Raw genomic sequence first — 24,553 nt, 5'->3', positions numbered from 1 at the left:
CATTTGTATTTTGCTATTTTATTTTTATCCTGCTATGTTGTTATATCTGCTATGCTGCCTTGCTTTAGTTGCTATATTGTGAAGTGTTCAGAGCCTGGGAGTTGGATGGTGCCAAAATCATCATCATCATTCATCATCACCACCATCACCACATTGGTAATATTTGTGAAAAATATCTTGGAATTATAGTTGATTATCAACTGAATATTAGTTAATGGTAAGTTCTGGATGCAAAACATCCAAATGTAATTTTAGAATTGATTCAACGTCATTGACACAATGAGGGGCTGCCACAAAGAAGAGGGGGTCATATATTCTCCAAAGCACCAGAGGGCAGGACAAGAAATGATGGTTGGAAACTAATCAAAGAGGGAAGCAACCTGGAATTAAGGAGAAACTTCCTAACAGTGAGGACAATTAACCAGTGGAACAGCTTGCCTATGGAAATCATGAGTGCTCCATCGCTGGAAGGAAGGACTAGACAGGCAACTTGTCTGAAATACTATTGTTGTGATGGCAAACCTTTTTTTGCTCGGGTGCCGAAAGAGCATGCATGCGTGCTATCGTGCATGCGCAAGTGCCCACACCCATAATTCAATGCCTGGGGAGGGCGAAAACAGCTTCCTCTGCCTCCCAGGAGGCCCTCTGGAGGCTGGAAACGGCCTGTTTCTCAACTTTTGGTGGGCCCAATACACTCGTGTTTCGCCCTCCCCAGGGTACAAAGGCTTTCCTGGAGCCAGGAGAAGGTAAAAACATCCGCCCCATCCCCCCCTCTGGAAGCCAAAAACGCCCTCCCAGAGCCTCTGTTCAAGACAAAAATCAGCTGGCCGGTACATTCAATTCAATTCAATTTATTAGATTTGTATGCCGCCCCTCTCTGCCCCTCTCCAACATACATGCATATTGAAGTTGACCTAGGGCAACGACTCGCATGCCAGCAGATATGGCTCCGAGTGCCACCTGTGCCATAGGTTCGCCATCGCTGTTCTCCTGCTTGAGCAAAAGGCTGGACTAGAAGATCTCCAAGGTCCCTTTCAGCTCTATTCTATTCTAATTCAATGAACATATATTTGGGAGATAGTGGAGGGCAGGGGGAGGCTGACATTCTGTGGTCTAGGGGAACATGAAGACTTAGTGACTAAACAATACCAATTTTAGGATTCATCAATGGATTTACAATTTTCAAATTTTGGGGAAAATCTATTTATTTGTTAAATTTAAAATGTAATCTGTCTTTTGCTTCCGTTCATCCCACTTGAAGTACTATACTCAATTCTAGTTATTACACTTCGGGAAATATTTGGAAAAACTGGAAAAACTTGTGAAAAAGACCATGAGGATGATAAGGAACTAGAAAATATGTTCTGTGAAAATTGGAAATGATCAGTGTAATAGCACACTTATTCCTGAACGTAGAACATAAATAAATGGATTTAAGTTATTGGAAGGCAGATTCCAACTCAATTTAAAACCACAATAACCAATAACAGATAAAAGAAGTTTAGAGAGGAACCAATTACTTGGAAAGGTTCTAGACTTACTTTTCTTAGTTACATTCATGCAGAAATAAGATACTTATTTGCCAAGAATATTAACACTCAATTTCCTAAGGGTTTCTAGTGGGTCGGACTCAATAGCTGAAGTAGCCTTTCCAACTCTATGATCTCTGTTCTTTCCTGACTATATATAAAGAATCAGATTAATTTCTGATTAATAAGACATTTTGAGCAATCGTTAAATTTGCCTTATAGTATTACTTAATAGCAGAAGAGCAGACTTATTGTATAACTGGTATGTCCAAGTGAACTGAGGGCAGAAGAAGAAAAGAAACCTCATTTTCAGAAGCTGTGGACTGAGATGCTAATCTGGTGACAGCAATATTTCTCACTTCTCTGATTCAGCTTTTGAACAAATACGCCCACTTGCTTCCAATGTCACAGTTTAATGGAAATTATGTGGGAACCATAATAGAATCACAGACAATCCAAACCTGCTTCAGGTCAAATATAATTTCAAGATTGAAATTTTACTTGCTTTAAAAAGAATAGTGGCAAAACTGAAATTCCAGCAAAATGTCTTGGCAATGAATTAACCGAAGAGGCATAAAACCTTACATTCACTAAGCCATTTATTGGGATCCAGCATCAGATACTGTTTGGTCACTTCCAGCTCTCTCATTAACCACTCGTACTTGGCCTTGACCTCTGCAATTCGCTGCTGTCGATGCTCCAAGATTTTTAGCTTAGCATTGTAGCAAATCACCTCCTATCCAGTAAGACACATGAGAAGAAAGAAAAAAAGGATGATGAGACAAAAACATTTCTTCAATTCAATTATTTCTCATTTGGTAGGAATCAGAAACAAAGTTAAGTTAAATGATGGGGAAACAGTTTCACAATATAAACCTTGGACATTTAAGGGATGATAAGTAATATCATTGGAGCTGATACAGGGGTGGGCTGCTGCCCAGATGGGGGGGGGGGGAATGCAGTGGGATAGCGAAAATGAAGCTCCACCCCAGAGCACCTAATTTGCACTGAAAGATGTTGAAAGAAAATGCAGGGCATCCTGCATAAGCCATGCCCACAGTGTGGTAGTAAAAAAATTGGTAGCCCTTCACTGAGCTGATACCACATGAAATCTAATTTTTTCTCCCAAAATTGATTTTATTTTCATTTTTATTTCACATCCTAAAACAGCTTATTACATCTTCTGCAAAGTTACAATTCCAAAAGTGAAAGCAAAAGGTAAGACGAAATGTATTATTCTCACTAGTTCCTGGGAAGTGGGCATTTGTAAGAGAAAATTACTGGGGAAAACACTCGATTTCCTTTTAACCTGAATGTATCTGAAACTAGGAGTGAGTCATTAGAGCAAAAAATGGTCTTTCCGGACTACTCACCATAAATAACAGCCTCTATTCATTATCTTTGACAAATGATCAAGACTTTGGATGTGTCACCATACCATCCACTATAGATTTTGAAATGTTGTGGCTGAATTGCAATCTTTGGGTTGAAGAATTTGAAAAAAAAATCTTTGTCTTTCAATTTACATTACCTAGTTGGCATTCTTCGGAAACAAGTACTGTATAGTCTAAAAGGGATGGTATCCTGAAACTTTTGGTACCAGGGTTTCCTTCAACACAGACACAATGCATTCTTCCTTAGCAAGACTTTCCTTGAAGACAGCAATTCCGTGTACACATCGTTCTTACTCTGAGGAATGTAAATCTGATTCTGTGGACATTGTTCGTTTGTGTTCATGGAAGTGATGTGTAGATCAAATGAGGGTGTGAGTACAGGTACTCCTTGAGCTATGAACATTCATTTCAATTCATTTAACAACTCTTCAAAGTTATGATGGCCCTGAAAAAAGTAATTTATGACTGGTTCTCACTGCAGCATCTCCATAGTTGCGTGATTAAAATTTGAGCTCTTGGTAACTGGCGTGTATTTAAAATGGTTGCAGTGCAGGGGTACATTTATTTATTTATTTATTTATTTATTTATTTATTTATTTATTCATTCATTCATTCATTCATTTATTCATTCATTCAATTTTTATGCCGCCCTTCTCCTTAGACTCAAGGCGGCCTACAACATGTTAGCAATAGCATTTTTTAACAGAGCCAGCATATTGCCCCCACAATCCGGGTCTTCATTTTACCCACCTCGGAAGGATAGAAGGTCTGAGTCAACCTTGAGGCGGTGATGAGATTTGAACCGCTGACCTACAGATCAGTGGCCTGCAGTACAGCACTCTACCTGCTGCGCCACCCCGGATCACATTGTGGATCCTTTCACTGCTGGTTCACTCAGGGTCGTGCTGGGCACACAGTAATAAAAATGCAAGATGGCGGCACCCATAGACCAGCACCCATGTTACCCGCTCTGTGACATCATCACTGGTTTACTAATGGTTCTAAAGAACTGTTTAGAACTGGTAGGAACCTACCTCTGTTGTAGCGTGCTGGGTTCTTGTGATTGCCATTTGCAATCTTTCAACAAGCAAAATAAATGGGATTCGCTTAACTACTGCAGCAAAAAAAAAGGTCATAAAAATAACAATCACATAACTTAGTGACAGGAGTTCCAGTTCCAATCGTGGTCGTAAGATGAGGGCTACCTGTCCCGTTATCGAGGCAAAGTCAACAATCATTATTTCTTGCAGCATGCTATATTTTATTTTTAATTTTTTTCAAAAAATGTTTCTTGTAAGAGGGATCTTTGGTATTTTCTGACTGGATTTGACTGTAAATGGTACATACATATAAATAAATATCGATACTGTATCCAAAACAATATTGTCCTTAGCAGAATTCCCAGATCTCTTTTAAGGATTTTTTAAAATTAAGTATTGTGGGTTCTACTTGAATTTAGGTTCATGCCTACTTCACTGGATGTATTTTAAAGAGTGATTTGCAAATTTTACTGAAAGCATCTACAAATAAATATACAGTAACATAAAATCAATATTTATTTATTTATATTTATTATTTATTACTTAGATTTGTATGCCGCCCCTCTCCGAAGACTTTATGCTTATTAAAAAAAAATTAGTATAGCCTTACATTGTTATCCTCCATACGCCGTCGCTGGAGCCGTTCCACATCATCAATTTCATAGACTTTGATTTCAAAGGGCTCTCCCATCCCTCTCTGGGCACTTCGCAGAGGTCCATCTACCCAGCGTATGGCTGGGCTGGTAGGCTTCCTTATAGGAGATGTAGTGTCAAGTGACAAAGCTGGAATGAGTCTCCGTCTCTGAGAACCTAAACAATGTTAAGTTGTAAATTGTTGATGTCAATGGACAAACCTCTAATACTGCTGTTTTATACTCATTCCTACCAACAATTCAATATAATATGACAAATCTACAAGCACTTGCATATAATCATTGTAACATGACATTAACATTATAAGGATTATAATACAGTAATCCCTCGCTACTTCGTGGTTCATCTTTTGCGGATTCGCTACTTCACGGGTTTTCAAAGGGGGCTTAAATCCATTAAATCCATTGAAAATTTTAAATACATTAAAAATTCATAAAATTCTTCTACAGTACTAATGTACTCTATTAAAGAAACTGGTAGGATATCACGTGTAGTTCCAGCTGTTTAATGCAAAGGATAGGTTTTAAATGTCCAAATACTTGTTAAATACATAAAAAAAAATATTTCCTCTACTTCACGGAAATTTGTTTTTCATGGGTGGTCTTGGAACACATCCCCCGCGAAAAAAAGGGGGATTACTGTATTATAATTCTCCCGTGTAATAGATTTTAATGATTTATCCAGTAGCCCTCACTAAATCTTTTGATGCCAAATATACTTACCGGTATATAAGTTGAAAGTAACAATCTCAATGAAATAATACATACTCCAATGTTGATATTTATTCTTGTCAATAAGATCAATAAATGGGGGGATTAAAAAATAGAAAAAATTAGTAACATCCTGCATTTGGCCAATTCAAAACTCAAGCAAAGACCAAATAAAAATCTAACAATGATCATCTTAAAAAGATTTGATCCACTCATGATGATGGTTCAGTTAGTGCCCCTAATACAATCTGAATATCTTTAAAGTTTACTGTGCATGGAGTAATGATTCCCATATTTGAAACAGATTTTTTTCTACTTTTGGAAGCTTCACAGAGAAATCAGGCTTTCTCAGATAAGGAACACAAATGAGTTTGAGTTTGTTTGGAGCATGACGAAATAAAATTCAAGGGCAGGTATAATGCTACACCAGAACAGTTTTTGAAATCCAGTGAATTTATGATGATAATTTTATCCTGCCAGTTTGTAGATCATACCAGCAGCATATCAAAGAAAAAGAAGTTTTTCCGAAAGTACACTGCTGTTTTGACAAGGGCATTATGACACAAAAAGTTACAGCTAAAGTATGAATTGAGAAAAATCTAATCTTCAATACTGAAGGCAACAGAGAAAAGAAGAGGAAGGAGGGCATTTAGTTTCTTTGTCTTAGGGCAAGTGGCATGGGAGCTGTATTTGCTTCTCCAGCTTAACATAGTGAAAAAAAATTATAGATGCCTTTTATCTCTAGCCGAAGGCTACTGCAGTCACAGTCTGAAGAGAGATTAAGATAATTTGTCCAGGGGACTCTGAACCAGACTTTAAATTATATCCATTGGTTGTTAAAAGTTACTGTTATACCAGAGAAAATGGGAACACTGTAAGCACACAGATTAATTCAAAATAATTTAGGTGAGTTTCAGAAATAGAGTGGTACCCCTACCTAAGAACATCCCTACTTAAGAACCTTTCTAGATAAGAACAATGTGTTCAAGATTTTTTTGCCTCTTCTTAAGAACCATTTTCTACTTAAGAACCCGAGCCCAGAAAAATTTCCCAGGAAATTTGAGAGTGGCACAAAGGCCTAGCCAGTTTCCTGCCATTCCCCCTTTAATCCTGGCCATCTTGGGCTTTTCTGGGCTGTCAGAGGAGCCTTTCGGTGGTGCTTAAGGACGCTTGGGCAGTTCAGAGCGAATGAAGCATTTTCCTTTCTCTGGGTGTTTGGAGAGGGAATGAACCTCTGCCAGTGCCCAGAGAAAAGAAACACTCCCTTTGCGCCCTTGGAGAGGGAATAAACCACTTCATTGTGGTGACTCCCTCATGCTGCCTCCCATACACCCGGTGCAAGTTTGCCTCCCAGAGCATCTGGGCATGGAAAGGCAAAAGGGGTGGCTTCACCCCGGCCGGATCAACTCGGCTTCAGCCAAACTGCTGAGTCACCACAGTGAAGGAAAGGCATCGGATACAAAGAGAATGAGCGAGAGGAGAGGGGAGCCCTTAAGCATGGGAAGGAAGAAGAAGCAGGTAGAAGCCTGCCTTTGGGCCAAAGGAGTGGGAGGTTCCCCCCTCTCGCCCACCTGGGTTTCTCTCTCTGGTGCAGTATATGGGAGGCAGCCTCACGCCGGGTGTGTGGGAGGCACGTGCTCCTCCTCGCCGCCTCAGAATCCCTCTTTTTTTTAAAGCCTTAATGTTTTGGATTTTTTTGATTCCCCTCACCTCACCTTTTTCCTTCGGAAGCAACTGTCCTTCTCTTCTTCCTCCTCCTCCTCCCACCCAAATTCTGAGCTTTTATTTCTTTCCTAATGGGTTTGCATGCATTATTTGCTTTTACATTGATTCCTATGGGAAAAATTGCTTCTACTTACAAACTTTTCTACTTAAGAACCTGGTCACAGAAACGAATTAAGTTCTTAAGTAGAGGTACCATGTATGCTCATTTAATTTAAGCGTGAATTTCTACCAAGCACTGCCAATGCACCATATAAATTTGGAGGGGAGGGAACTATTTGAAAGCAACTGACTAAATCCATTCATTATCTCTGCATGTATGTCCTCAGGCTCATACCATACATGCATGCAATGCTATGTATTCATATTATGCTATAGAACAGGGGTGTCAAACTCATGGTGTGGCATTTTTGTCATGTGACTATTGTGACTTTCCCCCTTCACTAAAATGGGGGTGGGGGTAACCATCACATCAGGCCTGTGGGCCACAGGTTTGACACCCCTGCCCTAGGCAATTTAGAAGAATACCATGATACCTTGTCTTATGATCCCCTCTTCATATGAACTTTTCGTTATACGAACCCGGTGCTTAAGATTTTTTTCCCTCTTCTTCCAAACTATTTTCACCATATGAACCCAAGCCACCGCTGCTGGGAATCCCTTCATTTTTGCTGGTGCGGCTTTGAATCCCAACGAGGGGAGTCTCAGGGGAATCCCCATGCTTCGGCTTACAACGGAAGTCCATAGGTGGAGTTTTCCAGAGAGGGGAGCCTCAGGGGAATCCCAACTCTTCGGCTGGCAACAGAAGTCCGGAGGCGGGACATCCTAGCGGCGCAAGGCAAAAGGGGTGACTTTTGGGATGGGGTTGCACGCATTATTTGCTTTTACATTGATTCCTATGGGGAAAATTGTTTTATCTTATGAACTTTTCATCTTACGAACCAGGTCATGGAACGAATTAAGTTCGTAAGACGAGGTATCACTGTACTTGGGAAAATACAAGTACAGATTAAAATATAAGAATAGAGATTCTAGAGAAAAGCACCTTGTTCTTGTCAAGGTCTTTTGCTTTTTGTGGAGGGGAATTACGTGTGTTGTCTTCTACAAATGGAAGAACTGTTCAAACTGAAACAAAATAAATATTTTTCCTAGAAGAGAACAATAGATAGAAAGGTAGTTAAGTGGGAGGAAGGAGATGCAGCCTGTTTATTCTGCTTCATCATCCATTTCAGATTTTTAACAGCTGTAATAAAAACTAACTCTGTTCTATTTTCTTGAAAACCAGTCATTTACCTTTGTGAACTCTGCTGAGCAGAATCCTGTGTACATATAATATTTGGGGTTCCACCTTTTGAACCACATTTGCAAATATTTATTAGTGTAGCTGAAAGCAATGAGTAACAATTCCCTACTTCTTACAGAGATAGTGATCTGAAACTCAATGCATTTTAAGTAAGCAGTGGTTAATAAGCTGATTAGTTAGACACTATGAATACTATGAGACTTAAGGAAAATCTGCTGCTTTAGAGTTCCTCTGCTTAGAAAGGATTAAAAGAAGCTAAGCCCTTTTAAACTCAGTACGGCGTACTTCTAAGTAGACAAAACTCTTACAGGTTATCTATTTTGCTTAAGATGTAGGGGGTGAAATAGCACAGTTCAGGTGTACAGATAGATGCAGCCGCCAGTGGTTCCGAAGACCGGTAGTAGCGGCAGTGTGAGGCTCCACCCAACCGCCCAGACACGGCCATTTTCTTTTTTTTTACTCTCTGCACATTCACAAAGCCTTCCGTGCATGCGCAGAGGGTGAAAAAGTGCATGTGAAAGTGGCACGTGTGCGAGCGAACTGCACACACAAATTGCGTGCTTCCGAGCCAGTAAAACAGGTGAGTCAATTTCACCGCTGTTAAGATGGATCATTAATATAAGTATGCCACAGTAATTCAGAATCAGAGTCCACAGAAATTCACAGTACAGTGTTCCCTCGATTTCCGCGGGTTCGAACTTCGCGAATAGCCTATACCACAGTTTTTCAAAAAATATTAATTAAAAAATACTTCATGGTTTTTTTCCTATACCATGGTTTTTCCCATCCGATGACATCATACGTCATCGCCAAACTAATAATTATTGTAAATAAATAACAAAAAAATTAATTATTGTTAATAAATAATTATGTTTATAAATATCAGGATCACTAAGTGCCTTATTCAATGGTGAATACCAGTAATAATGGTGAGTAAATGGTTGTTAAGGGAATGGGAAATGGTAATTTAGGGGTTTAAAGTGTTAAGGGAAGGCTTGTGATACTGTCCATAGCCAAAAATGGTGTATTTACTTCCGCATCTCTACTTTGCGGAAATTCGACTTTCGCGGGCGGTCTTGGAACGCATCCCCCGTGGAAATCGAGGGAACACTGTAATACAAAAATAGATTTTCTGCATAGTTCAAGCAGTGTCCAGTTGAACACATACATATAGAGGATCGATTGGGATAAAACTACACTACCTTTACTACACCAAATGATTCTGAAGAATACATAAAGTGAGATGGGAAGGATTGCAAAGGCTGTAATGTATTAATATATGGAACACCAGGAGATTTGAGAAGGTTCTCATCCGTCAGTGTCTCTATTCATAAGATAATATGAGCCATACCAGACAGTTCTCCTACTGTGACTCTAACAATATAAAAAGAGCCCTGTTTGTTTTCAACTTCCAAAGTTATATAGCTCCAATGGCAAAATTGCCCATGAGGAAATTTCATTTAGTGGCCTAACTTGATTGACTGTAATTTCTACCACCTGTTTCTGAGAGGATCAAGTAATTCCTTTAGGTGATCTCTTTTGGTCAAAGTCTAGCCAGGAAAGAAATGTAACAATAAATAATGTGATCATTGCAATGCAGCTGCAGGGCCATGCAGTAACTAAAGGCCTGTTACGTGGATTAAATATCATGTGGTAAAAGGAGAAGAGGAACCGAATTAAATCACACTAGTGCATAAGTTTTACAATTTGAGTCTTTCCACACCATTCAGTAATACTGTATAGCAATAGCATGTGTGTATTTTCATGTTAGAAAATTAAAGAATTCAGAAATGCATATTTTTCTCTTAGGACAAAATGACATGTAATGAAAAACAGAAAGTTCAAGTTATTCCTAACTCATGTATTTTTTAACCCACTCTGTATATAATTCTTCTACAGAGTGTGGCAGCTTTGAAATGCTTATAGTTGTATTACTGAATTGTTGAATATTTGTCTCTTGACTTTGAATAGGGATTTTAAATTCCTATGTATCTAGCAGATGATACATTTATCCACTGGGCAAGTGTATGGCTTATCTTGGAAAGCTTAAGCAGGGGGCAACAGTCAATTCTTGAATAGGAGACCACTAAGGAATCCCAAGTTTGTTGGAAAGACATCCTCCCAACCAAAAAAATCCCTCTTTAAATATATCCCAGAAGTAGACATGGGCAACCTGATGTCATAATGTTGTCAGGAACACTCTACGTTTCGTGTCATCTGCAGGAAATATAGCATAACATCAACTCTGGTAGGACAGAGCTGCTGTCTTCAAACAATGAGAACTTTATTCCAGTTCTTCTCCTGTGACTTCATGAGTTATTGAAATACCAGTATAAAAAGGATGGTCACTGTCTTGGACCTGATATGATATGGCTGAACTCTAGAGTCTATGGTTCTGTTTAACAACATCTAATGGGTACAATAATAAAGAAATAATGGGAAATGAACAAGGATTTGAATAAGGATGGCCAGGGCCGCCGATAGACCGGTACTACTGGGAGTCGCGTCACGGGCCCCGGGGAAATTGAATAATGGGGGGGGGGGGGCGGCGCTTCTCCTGCTGAGCCCAGTCCTCTCCCGATGGCTTTCGGCTCCTCCCGCCGAGGAGCTGCAAGGCTGGCCTCGGAGCCCCGCGCGGCCAGCGTTCCCTCATGCCCGGCGGGCTCCCCTTTCCTAAACCCCCGACAGCCCCCTCCTTCCCTTCCCGGCCTGCCCTCCTTCCCCGAGACGTCCCTTGCCCATCATCCCCTGCCGGGCAATGGGGCAGCGGGACTGCTAGATGGGCAGCTCTTCCGGCGAGGGTGGGCAAGGCGCGCCCTTCTCAGCTCTAAGGCTTCCGCCTGTGCAGAAAGCATCCTTTCTCGCACCCAGCGCCGGCCATGGGGGCTTCCGCCGCCGCCTTCCGCAAGGCCCCCCGAGGAGCCGCGTGGGTCTCCAGCCTTCTCCTGGTGAGTCACCGCGGCAAGGATGCGGGGGAGGGAGAAAGGGGAGCCCGGCGCCTCAGGCACTTCCCTCTTGCGGTAGAGGGGTAGGTGGTTTGTGGGGAGTGGAGGAGGGAATTGTAAAAATCACAATTTCTTTCGTTGCTTTTTCTTTCTTTCTCTATTTCTCTCTTGCTCTTTCATTCTTTTTTCTTTATCTTGCTTTCTTTCTTTCTCTTGCTTTCTCTCCTTCCTTCCCTCTTTCCATTTCTTTCATTCCCCCTCTTTTTATTTCTCTTTCATTCTCTTTCTTTCCTCTCTTTCTTGTTTCTTTTTCTTTCTTTCTCTCTTTCTCTCTTTATCTTTCATTCTTTTTTCTTTCTCTTGCTTTCTTTCTCCCTCTTTCTTTCTCTCCTTCCTTCCCTCCTTCCATTTCTTTCATTCCCCCTCTCTCTTTTTATTTCTCTTTCATTCTCTTTTTCTTTCTTTCTTTCTTGCTCCTTTTCTTTCTCTCTTTTACCTTCCCTTCCTCTATTTCTTCTTTTCTTTCTCCTTCCTACCTTCTTCCCTCCCTCCCTTCCTTCAGTCCTTCCTCTCTTACTCTCCCCTTTCATAAGTTTCCTTCCTTCCTTCCTCTGTTCCTGTCCCTTCCCCCTTTCTTTCTTTCTTTCTTTCTTTCCTTCCCTCCCTCCATTTCTTGCTTTCCTTCTCCTTCCTCCCTTCTTTCCTCCCTCACTCCCTTCTTTCACTCCTTCCTCTCTTACTCTCCCCTTTCACACCTTTCCTTGCTTCCTTTGCACCCTTCCTCTGTTCCTGTCCCTTCCCTCTTTCCTTCCTTCCTTCCCACCCTCCGTCCATTCATTCACCCATTCCTCTCTTGATCGCCCCTTTTACCATTCCTTCCTTCCTTCCTTCCTTCCTTCCTTCCTTCCTTCCTTCCTTCCTTCCTTCCTTCCTTCATAGCTCGCCCTCACCTTTCTTCCCTTCGTTCCAGATGGGAGTGCCCCCTCAAGACACCCGCCTGACTGCTGGTACCCTGCTTTTTCTCTCCCCTCGTCCTTTCCAGCTCGTCTCCGGTGGCTGCCGGGTGTGGGATCCCCCTCCCCTCTCCCCTCGCTAGAAAGCACATGGTTTTGTCAACAAGAAGGGAGAAGTGCCAAGGAGCCGTAAATAAGCCTCGCTCCGCCTGACCGATGCCAGGATCTTTCTTTCCCTTGTCACTCCCGCTTCTTTCTTTCTCCTGGACGAGTCCACACAATCGGCTTAACCCAGTTCCTGAAATAGCCTATGGCAGTGCTTCCCAACCTTGACAACTTGAAGATATCTGGACTTCAACTCCCAGAATTCCCCAGCCAGCATTCGCTGGCTGGGGAATTCTGGGAGTTAAAGTCCAGATATCTTCAAGTTGCCAAGGTTGGGAAACACTGGCCTATGGGACCGCTTCGCTTGGCGTGAAGCGGGAAATGATCCTCGGGGGATGGAGTGGCTTGGCGACTTAAAATAGTTTTAAAATGGCGGGGGGCCCCCAGACACTTAGGCTGTATGGGGCCCCAAAATTCCTGATGGTGGCCCTGAGGATGGCTATTTTTTTTGATGAATCAAAGATATAATGATACATATTGTTCCTTTATTAGGGAAGTACTTAGTGATGGCAAACCTTTTTTCCCATGGGTGCCGAAAATGTGTGGGTGTGCGCTATCACGCATGCATGAGTGCCCACACCCAGAATTCAATGCCTGGGAAGAGTGAAAACGGTCTCCTCTCCCCCTGGTGGCCAGAAATGGCCCATTTCCCAACTTCTGGTAGGCCTGGTAGTGCCGTTTTTTGCCCTCCCCAGACTCTGGAGCAGGGATGGGCAATTAATTTTGCCATGGGGCCGCATGAGAAATTGGGATGGTTTTAGAGGGCTGGACTAATATAATTAACTCAGTTCTACCCAACACTGTATATTATGAGTTAATTATATTATAATTATAAATTATATATTATATCTTGAACACCTGCTTCTTATCTAGAAAAGTTATATATTATATATTATAATAATATTATAATTATAAATTAATTGCCAAACTCTGGCCTGACCTAAACACCCAGACCCACTTTACAGACCCCTAATTGTTTGCTTTACGGCAACACAGTGCACCACAGTCACTGCGCTGGAGTTTTTGTGTGGTTTCTTTGCTCAGCTGCTCTCGGTAGTAGGTCGGGGTCTGTTCCATTAATGATTCATCAGGAAAGCAGGAACCGGAGGAGTCCCGGCAAACGCGGTGAGCTCTTTCATCCTTGCACTGGACCGGACCCCGACCTCCGTGGACCGGTCACAGCGGGTAGGCCAGTGACTGACAGTGGGCAGGCCAGATGCGGCCTGTGGGCCACCCCTTGCCCAGGTTTGCTCTAGAGGCTTCCCTGGAGCACAGAGAAGGCAAAAATGCCCTCTCCCATTCCCCTGGAGGCCCTCTGTAAGCCAAAAATGCCCTCCCATAGTCTCCCCGTGAGCCGAAAATCAACTGGCCAGCATGCCCATGCATGTTGGAGCTGAGCTAGGGCAATGACTTGTGTGCCAGCAGATATGGCTCCACGTGCCACCTGTGGCACCCATGACATAGGTCCACCATCACTGACATAGCATATATGGTTTGAGTCTGAGTAATAACATTGGTCCATTCACTGAGTTGAATTCTGAGTAAAACCCAAAGAATCATCAAAGCAGTAATCAACATTTTCATTTCAATCGATTTGCCAAGGGCAATTTTTTATTTGTGCCAGTTAGTCCATTCAGCCAAGCGCATCTCTCTTACAACTGCTCTCCCTACCTTCATTAATTTTAAGGCCTGTAAATGAGCTCTACTGTCAAGAGGCAGCTCCTCAATGAACACGGCAGATTGACAAGTAATTTTGGAGAGGTCCCAGAGAAGGCAGTGGTAACAGCAGGCAGTGCCCAGTACTCCAACCTCCCAGTGGTGGTTCTTTTCTCCAAACATTTCACTTCAGTGAGGCTGGATTTCAACCCGTGATTGCTCTGCCAGCTGTCTGGTGTTTGTGTATCCAGAAATTAGATTGAGATTATGATTGGCCCAAGCATGCTAAATGTTTTCCTTTCAATGAATTAATATTATTCTTTTATCCCCTTGTCTTTCAAAAGATGAAGCAATTCCAACATACAATTATATTTCTTTAAGTAAAAAGCAAGCCAAGCAAGCAAGCCAAGTCATCATATTTTGTTATTAAGTGGTCAAGCACTGACCAATTCAACCAAGGTATGTCCCATGGAATTTTCCACCACATTGCTCTGTTGTTACTTCCAGGGGTGGGTTCTGGGGTATGCCACGTGGGCTTGTGGAGTGCCAAAAAATCCAATCCCCCCCCAAGCCAAAAGCAAGATGGTGATGCATGTGCAATTTAAAAAAAAATCAGTTCCATGACATCATTATGACGTCACCAGCAGTTTTCTAGATTTAGATTTCTATGTGTTTTAGTATAGAGATTTATAGAATATTTTAATATTAGATTTCTTCATGTTAGTACTTCTTTACTGTGGGCTGCCCTGAGTCCCAGGACAAGGGCAGCATAGAAATCTGATTAATTAACAAACAAACAAGCCCAACTCTGGTTACTTTCTCTGTTAAAACATGACTGTGTTTATGAGGTTAAAAACATGATAAGTTTGTAAAAAGGGTTCATCTTTTCAAAGCAGGATGGAGGGATGGAGGGAGAGGGGGAGAACACAACATCCTATCGGCCAAGCACAGACGTGTTTGAATCTCATTTTACCATCTCTACATCCTGTTCAGCTTTCAAGTTTAAAAAGGTCCCTAAACACACAGATGTATCAAGGCTTTCTATACTATAAACTTCACAAGAAATGTAAACCTATCCCCCTGCATTATGAATTACCACCTCAACTGCTGTTATCATCAGTTGTGATGAAGAAACTAAAAAGCAATTATGCTCAATGCTGTTTGGTTCAAGAGAATCTTGGTTTTAAACCCAAATAACACATGTTGTTCAGTGCAAAGCCAATCATCTTTCTTTTGCTTTCAGATTCATCTTAAAACAGGAGAGGTTTGGGGGTTTTTTGAGTGGAGAAGAAATTACACACTTGATTGGTTAAACATTTGTATTTTTGCATCATCTGTCAAGGACTTGGGAACTTAATACTCTGCATAACATATTCACTACCCTATAGATCTTTTGGATGGTAACTTATTAATTCTAGGTTAGAAATTTTATAGATTCAATTCTGAAATCTCAGAAGAGAAAATACTTCCTATACTATGTTTAGTTTAATTTTTGAACGTATTATATTAGTGCTTTTCTCTCATCCAAATCACAAACCTGTGAAATAAGCTATTAAAAAAAGAACAAAGGGGGAAACTCATTTTTTAAATAAAAAAAATAAGGTATCTCCTCTTAAATAGCTAACTAATAATCCTGATTTTCAGAGACCAATAGATGAAATTCTTAAGCCATTACAACCGAAGCTGGCAAGTGAATTAGTTCTTCATAGTTCCTCTCTGGTTAATAAAGAAAGAACTTGAGACTGCCCACAACTTCTCCAGTCAATTGCTCCTTATGAGGAGATTGTTCAAAGCAGTCTCTGGTGGTTTTAGTGCTTTGGGAGATGAGAGAATGCCATCTTCCCTCAAACCATATTTGGCAAATTCCCAATGTAGTCATCAGCCTCGGATTTTCCCATCCAAAGAGTAACTGTGTACAACCATGCTTAGATTTTGAGGGAAGTTTAAATGGCTAAATGTGCTTAGTTGAATAGATCATTCTCATTCTCTCTGAAAACAGATATCCACATAAATTTTTATTAAGCTTTTGTAGCAATGATGTTGAGCTAATCTAGCTCTTACCAATTTTGAATTTCTCAATTTCACCCCAATGAAACAACCAACCAACAAGCAGGCAGGTCTGAAAGATTCTATGGTGCTTTCTATTTCTGTAATGAGCTGTTTCTGAACTGAACACAAAGATCTGGTCTTAAAATACCAAGCACACCTCTTTTCTGAACTGTCTTGCACTAAATTAATTTTATCTTCAATAATAAGTTATTATTAAACCAAGTTATTTGACCTGCCTGTAAAATGAATATGATTTATAAAAGGAAAAGAGTTATCTATGAGAAGGAAGACATGTTGCATGGCTTTTTAATTGTTGGGGTTTTTTATGTAATTTTATTATTAGATTTGTTTCATTATTATACTGTTTTTATTGCTGTTGTGTGCCCTCCTGAGTCTTCGGAGAGGGGCAGCATACAAATCTAATAAATAATAATAATAATAATAATAATAATAATAATAATAATAATAATGGGAATTTCTGCATAGTTTTTGAAATTTGTTTCAAATAATATTTACTGCATGCTCAAGAGCTTGCAAGGGGTTTGAAACATCTTGAGCAGAAGCCCCCAAACCTGGCAACTTTAAGACTTGTGGACTTCAACTCCCAGAATTCTTAAAGTTGCCAAATTTGAAGATCTCTGCTCTTGAGGAATAGGAATTGGAAATCAATAAATAACATGTTGGAAAAACCCAAAGCATTTGTGAAGATTGTTTAAGAGCTTGAGTGAAATCTTGATGCATGTGAAAAACCTAATTGCAGGTCTGCTTCACCCCCCCAAAAAAATTATGTCTAACAATGACATAACTAAAAACAGGATATGCATAATAAGCAAGTGCCCTTTTTGTAAAAAGGTTTAGGTTTATATAAGATGTAAGGGGCGTGCATAAGCACACTAATGTGCCTACTGTCCTTATCCTAAATCCTAGTGTATTTCATAAAATATCATGTACTTAAAACCATACTTGTTGTTTTTATATACAGTAGTACCTCTACCTAAGAATGCCTCTATTTATGAACTATTCTAGATAAGAACTGGGTATTCAAGATTTTTTTGCCTCTTCTCAAGAACTATTTTCCACTTACAAATCCGAAACTGTAAGCAGAAAAGGCAGGGCGAAGCCTCCGTGGGGCCTCTCTAGGAATCTTCTGGGAGGAAACAGGGCCAGAAAAGGCGGGGAGAAGCCTCCATGTGACCTCTCTAGGAATCTCCTGGGAGAAAACAGGGCTGGAAAAGGCCGTGAGAAGCCTCCATGGGGCCTCTCTAGGAATCTCCTGGGAGGAAACAGGCCTCCATCCTCCCTGTGGTTTCCCCAATCACATGCATTATATATCACATACATTGATTCCTATGGGAAAAATTGCTTCTTCTTACAAACTTTTCTACTTATGAACCTGGTCACGGAACGAATTAAGTTCGTAAGTAAAGGTACCACTGTATTCATATTAATGCTTACACTTTGTATTCATATACACATTTGACAACATAAATAAATCAATAAAAATTATATCAGTTCTGATTCAAGAGTGCTTTAGGAGATATATGGGTTGAAATGTGGTAATATAACATCAAAAGACGGATTCCTCCCTGTGCTATGCTGGTTGCTTTGCAGCTAGCTACTACTTCTTATCCATCATATTCCTTTTTTCTGGCAAAGTGGCTGCTTTGCTTTCTTCTCCAACCTTTTCTGCAATTTACCTCTAGGGTCAGGAAGTTCCCAACCACCCAACACACACACTTATCATTCTTTGATCATCAGACACGTTTTGTGCAGAAGACGAGAAACCTCTAGATGGTTTAATACAATCACTTTGTTTCACTTCCCACAATTTTCCAAGGGGAAAAAAAGGTAATTAAAAGCAATATATGACATTTCAGTTTTGAATAATACTATAGTTTGACCATATTTCCTCCAGTATTATAACAGAGCAGCAAAGTCACTTCTATCTTCCATTATCATCTCCACCCCCCGAATGCTCACAGTTCACTTAGATATTTTGATTTTCAAAAGTCAGAGTGAATACATAGCTCCTCTCAATATTACAAAGATCTTCCAAGTACTGTAGTTAATCATCCTTTAGGCGATCTCCAACCTTGGCAACTTTAAGCCAGGCAGACTTCAATTCCCAGAATTCCCCAGACAATAAAGCTTCCTGCAAAACTGGCTGGGGAATTCTGGGAGATGAAGTCCACCAGGCTTAAAGTTGCCAAGGTTGGAGGCCCCATGCTTTAGGTCCTAGATGACTTTTCCAGGTATTGAGTAATGCACTTACAAAAAAGAGAGAAAATTTTGAGGTAGCAGTGAGACAAGAGCAATTGTTTTCACAAACTGACAGAGCTTAACAAAAAGTAATGGTGAAATTTAACGATGTTAGTGATTTCCTTAAAAGTCTTTGTGGCCTTTTTTACTGGGAACTGATGTCGATTCATATTGATCATGCCTGACAGCTACCATTTCTGTTAATAATATTCATAAATAAACCAGGCAAGGTCACCTGACCTGAAATGAACATATTTACTGCATATTCATTATGGCAATGAGTATTCATGATAGGAAATCAGGTAGGTTCCAGAGCTCTTTGATACCACAGGTCAAAATAGTATCTAAATGGAAATGCTGTGCTTCCTGATTTTTTAAAAAATCCTCTTTTTATATTTTGACACAAATCAAGAGAAGGAGAACTCTCTTGAAAAGGGAGAAAACTAAAGTACTGAAACACACTTTTCATCCAAATTCAGTGTTAAGTAGAGCGCGCCTCCCCCTTTCCAGCTCAGCTTAATCTTGGTCAGTTCTGCAGTCATATTTTGCTTTTATTATCTCATAAATCTGTTGACATAAAAAAAAAGAATGTGCTTTCACCATCTACGCTATTTACTGTAGGGGAAAAATAGAATGAAAATATGCTGGGAAGCAATAGATTATATCAATTCACAAGCCAGTTTCAGGGAGGGGGAAAGAGCCTTTGTCCTGATTTTTTTTTTTTTTAAGTATTTAATGCATTAACAATTAAATGCAACCTGTTATCTGTAAACTGGAAGCGGTACAGAGAATTCAAAAGACTGGTCCAAACAGCTACCTTCTAACTCAAAAATTCAAGTATAATCTTACTCGCCCATTGCACATCGCTTTCTTTGCACAATTCAATCGAGATGAACTTTACATATTATGCTGAAGATCAATAGATGCAAACTCTACCAGGGTAACAGGGCAAGCAATTTCCAGAGAGTCTGCTGCAAGGGACCTCAAGGGTCAAGCCATCCAAATTCCTGCATTATGCCAAGATTTGCTAGACCTGAACCATCTTTGACAAATGCTTAGTATGCCCTTCTAAACGTTGCTGACAGAGGATCTTACTCCATAAGAACAGACATGTAATTGGTCTCTGTCAAGCAAGAGAAATGCCTCCAATGTCTATTGATACCGAACGCCTTGGTTTTGGTTGAGAATCCGAGAACAAGGCGAGCACAGGATTGTGACATCAACATGGGACAACTAGCCTTTTTTGTTTTAGCAATAGAATTATTGACAGAAACCTGGAACTGTATTTTTTTGTCCAGCCTACTTTTTGTTCAGGAACCTATTCATTTACATCCTATACTGCTATCTTCTAGCATCATGGGAAACTCGTAAGCTACTCTACGGGTGTCATTGATTTTACTCTCCTCCATGAACTCCTTCCACAAAAGCACAATTACTCTATATTATAATATGCATCTTTGTTTGCTAATGTAGTAAAGTCTCCTTGTTGAATGGCAGTTTCTTGAAGATGATAATGCCACCGCAGCATGAGGGACTACATAGAAACATAGAAGATTGTTGGCAGAAAAAGAGTTCATGGTCAATCTAGTCTGCCCTTATACTATTTCCTGTATTTTATCTTAGGATGGGATATATGTTTATCCCAGGCATGTTTAAATTCAGTTACTGTGGATTTAATAACCACGTCTGCTGGAAATTTGTTCCAAGCATCTACTACTCTTTCAGTAAAACAATATTTTCTCATGTTGCTTTTGATCTTTCCTCCAACTAACCTCAGATTGTGCCCCCTTGTTCTTGTGTTTACTTTTCTATTAAAAACACTTCCCTCCTGAACTTTATTTAACCCTTTAACATATTTAAATGTTTTGATCATGTCCCCCCTTTCCCTTCTGTCCTCCAGACTATACAGATTGAGTTCATTGAGTCTTTCCTGATAAGTTTTATGCTTAAGATCTTCCACCATTTTTGTAGCCCGTCTTTGGACCTGTTTTTGTAGGTGAGGTCTCCAGAACTGAACACAGTATTCCAAATGTGGTCTCATCAGCGCTCTATACAGCGGGATCACAATCTCCCTCTTCCTGCTTGTTATACCTCTAGCTATGCAGCCAAGCATTCTACTTGCTTTCCCTACTGCCTGAGTGCACTGTTCACCCATTTTCAGACTTTCAGAAATCACTACCCCTAACTATTCCAGCTCAATCACAGCTCCACCTCACATTTTCCTACTAGGAAGCCATTACAAATGGTGCCAATGGGGGAATATGCATTTTATGTCCCTCTCATCAAAGGTGGCTTGAAAAGCATTTTCTGGAGGAAGGTGATACAGCTGAGAGTCAATAAAGGAAAGGTCTTTCCTGTATTGAAGAGGAAAAAGACACATATCTCACTCCCCTTCCATATTCTGAATGACACTGTTTTCTTTGAAAGGGAATTAACTGAACAGTTGATACTGTGTATATATATAAAAAAATTCTGGATTTCAAGCAATATGCTGAACTATGAATGAAATAAAGTTTTGTTCTGATGGGAATTTCTAGGGGTTGCAGAGAAGCTAAAGTGTTTAGCTGCCTGCAACATGCTGTTGGCAGAATACAGGCGCAAGTACGAAATTTCTTCTCTGACTGAAGCCTCTATAAATAAATCTACAGGGGGTCTTGCTTTGTGTTTAGGGCTGTTTGCCTGCAGGAAGCTAAGAGTAGAAATGGGCTTTTTCAATGCATGACTCTAATTCTTCATTTTAAAAAGTCCACACTTTCCCCATGTGCTTGATCAACAGTGTGCAGAATTATATTTTATAAGCCAAATTAAAATACAGAATTATATTTTACATGCCAATTTCCCTCCATTTCATCTGAATTTGAACCACAATGGAATAATTAATTTCTCCCTCCTCAGGGTCTGATCTGGAGTAGAGTCTCTAGATGTGCAGTTTACTTTTAAATCATTCTCATTGTTGATTGATGTATTGCCCTTAGAAATAGGTCAAGATCTACCCTGTTTCCCCGATAGTAAGACATCCCCGATTGTAAGACGTATCGGGGGTTTCAGGGGGGTCGGCTAATATAAGCCGTACCCCGAAAGTAAGACATATGTCTTACTTTCGAGGAAACACGGGGGTATTGCCGCCTCCCTCTCATCTAGCTGCGCGCCGCCTCCTGCCCACGTCCCCCTCTCCATACGTCGCCGCGTCTGCCACCTCCCTCTGATCTTAATGAGCGCCGCCTCCTGCCCACTTCTGCGCCGCCCCCCTCTCCATACGTCACCGCGCCATCCCCCTCTCCATACGTCACCGCGCCGTCCCCTGCACTTGTCACTGCCACCTCCTGCTTAAAATACGGTAATGCACACAGTATTAATCATACATCAGTAAAACATACACACTGGCATACTGGGGTATCATCTGCTGTTTTGTGGTGAATACAATACTGTTCAGGTTGTTAATAAATGTTAATTTTATGGTTAAAACAAAAAATTTGACATTTTTTTTCCAATATAAGACATACCCCGAAAGTAAGACATAGTGGGGCTTTTGGGGATAAAAAGAAAGTAAGACACTGTCTTACTTTCGGGGAAACACGGTACCTATTTATAGACCAAGATTTACCTAGTTTCATAAATTGATTCAAGTAGAATTCAAGTGGTCTGGTAGAAATTGACAAATGGATCATTGCTGGATGTGATTTGATTTCTCTGGGAATAATTAAATGATCTAATGGTTAAGTCATTAGGCTAAAAACTAGGAAAATATGAGTTCTAGTTCTGACTTTGGTCACAAAGGCAGTTGGGTGACCTTGGGCCAATCACTTTCTGTCAACCCTCAAAAGAATATATAGTGATACCTCATCTTACAAACGCCTCATCATATAAACTTTTCGAGATACAAACCCGGGGTTTAAGATTTTTTTTGCCTCTTCTTACAAACTATTTTCACCTTACAAACCTACCGCCGCCTCTGGGATGCCCCACATCTGGACTTCCGTTGTCAGTGAAGCACCTGTTTTTGCGCTGCTGGGATTCCCCTGAGGCTCCCTTCCATGGACCTCCGTGTTTTTGTGATGCTGCAGGGGAATCCCAGCAGCACAAAAACATGCACTTCACTGGCAATGGAAGTCTGGAGGTGGGGTTTCCCAGCAAGGGGAGCCTCAGTAAAATTGCAGCATCGCAAAAACACAGAGGTCCAGAGGCGGAGTTTCGAGGACTTCGGTGGTTTTATGATGCTGCGATTTCACTGATGCTCCCATCACTGGGAAACCCCACCTCTGGACTTCCGTTGCCAGCGAAGCACTTGTTTTTGCAATGCTGGGATTCCCCTGCAGCATCGCAAAAACACAAAAGTCTGGAGGTGGGGTTTCCCATGGAGGGGAGCCTCAGGGTAATCCCAGCAGCACAAAAGCGGGCGCTTCGGCTGGCAAAAGGGGTGAATTTTGGGCTTGCACGCATTAATCGCTTTTCCATTGATTCCTATGGGAAACATTGTTTCGTCTTACAAACGTTTCACCTTAAGAACCTCGTCCCAGAACCAATTAAGTTTGTAAGACAAGGTATCACTGTAATAGCAAACCACTTCTGAAATAAGTTGCCAAGAAGAAAATTAAAGTTATTTAGAGATGAAAGAATTGGTACTTTTCTTCACCCGACAACCATCCTAGGAAGCATTTACTTCTTCTTTGCCCTTTTTTAAAATTAAGAATGAAAGACCAGTCTTAATCACCATCATAATAATGTATGAGCAGATGGTGAGGGGAAAACTGAATTTTAGGCTGCTCTTAGAAACTGTACAATGAACAATAGGGACATATGGGGTTTATGTGATGGAATGTCTTTGGAAATCAGAGGGGAAAAATCAAGGACCATTGTAGGAGATTCTTGACTCCAGGGAAGAGGAAGTGGGAGAGTAACTCCCTTTTAACTACACTAGGAATATGTTGCATGGAAGCACGCCTTTGATAGGCTTTTAAGATACAGTTGCATTTCTATACTAGCAATAAAGATCTTTGCAGAAAACCAAGTGAGATCTTGACAGTTTATTAACCTGTTTGACCTCTCTGTCACATATAAAAAGTCACCATTGAACATAAAAGTATACAGATACTTCATTTTACTATTATTAAAATAAAACCACCCTATTTCCTTTGGACAGACATTTCATTTTAATTTCATTTACTGAAAGTCAAGCATACTTTTGAAAGGTTCTTGAACTTGAGCTCTTGAGATACATTGAGATACAGCAGCCCCGTAATTCCTAGTCAGCCCTATGATTAGAAATGATCAGAGCTGTTGTCTCAGCATAGCTGAAAGGCACAAAGTTGGCAACAGTTGTTTTAGTAGACAACGTTTTGGTCTTCCGCAATTTATCACATGGAGTCTTCCAAGTAGGAAATTATTTTTTTCCCCCTCAGAAGAAACCCTTGCCTTCTTGAAATGAATCCACCCAAAGACTTGGGTGGTCCTGATCTGGGTGGTTCAAAATCTGGGTGGCCTATTAACATTTTGTAAGCTCTGAAGACCTGCCTGTTTCCTAAGCATTAAGGCCAGTAAGGCAAGACTGTTATGGATGGGATTTTAGGACTGGAATTCATCATTTACCTCAGGGCATCACGGATTATTGTTTTCAATTGCTGGGCTTTGAAAATCTTTGCATGCTACCCAGAGTCACTTCTGTGAGGCAGGCGGCCATATAAAAATCTCTTGATTAATTAATGAATTAATTTCAGGAAAATACACTACATTTCCTGGCATATAAGATGCATCAGAGTATAAGACGCACCTTAATTTGGGGGAAGGAAAATAGGGAAAAGAATCTGCTTACCAGATATTCATCTGGCTAGCATCCTTAGTCTGGTCAGTTTCAGCACATTATTTATCCCCTGGCTAAGCCTTTAAAACAACCTTATTCAGAGAAAGTAACAATGAAAGAGCTTGCAAGCCGGAAAGAGCTGGGAACATCGTTAGCACCTGGTTAGGCTGGAAAGAAATTTACTCAGAGCAAGTTAGAGTAATGAAACAACCCTGCAAAGACTTAGGGCTTGGAAAACATTCTTAGCAAAGAGTAACAATGAAAGAACCTGCAAGATAAGAGCTGGGAAAATCATTAGCACCTAGTTACAGCTGGAAAAAAAAGCTTTGAAAAAAGCTTCATTCAGAGTATAAGACGCACCTGAATTTTCAGCCTCT

General features: G+C 40.6%; 1 protein-coding gene across 1 annotated transcript in view; it reads right to left on the bottom strand.

Annotated features, from left to right (window-relative positions):
• KIF26B (kinesin family member 26B) overlaps window positions 1–24,553 on the bottom strand; it is a 387,002-nt gene that overhangs the window by 2,167 nt on the left and 360,282 nt on the right. Inside the window, exons 13-14 of the mRNA XM_070734075.1 lie at window positions 4,574–4,773; window positions 2,115–2,265 (exon numbers count right to left, since the gene is read on the bottom strand). Coding sequence (XP_070590176.1) covers window positions 2,115–2,265; window positions 4,574–4,773 — 351 coding nt within the window. The remainder of the gene's footprint in view (window positions 1–2,114; window positions 2,266–4,573; window positions 4,774–24,553) is intronic.

Source organism: Erythrolamprus reginae, chromosome 1 (assembly GCF_031021105.1).
Source record: "Erythrolamprus reginae isolate rEryReg1 chromosome 1, rEryReg1.hap1, whole genome shotgun sequence".
NCBI classification, from domain to species: Eukaryota; Metazoa; Chordata; class Lepidosauria; order Squamata; family Dipsadidae; genus Erythrolamprus; species Erythrolamprus reginae.
This window is presented reverse-complemented; position numbering and strand designations above follow the sequence as displayed.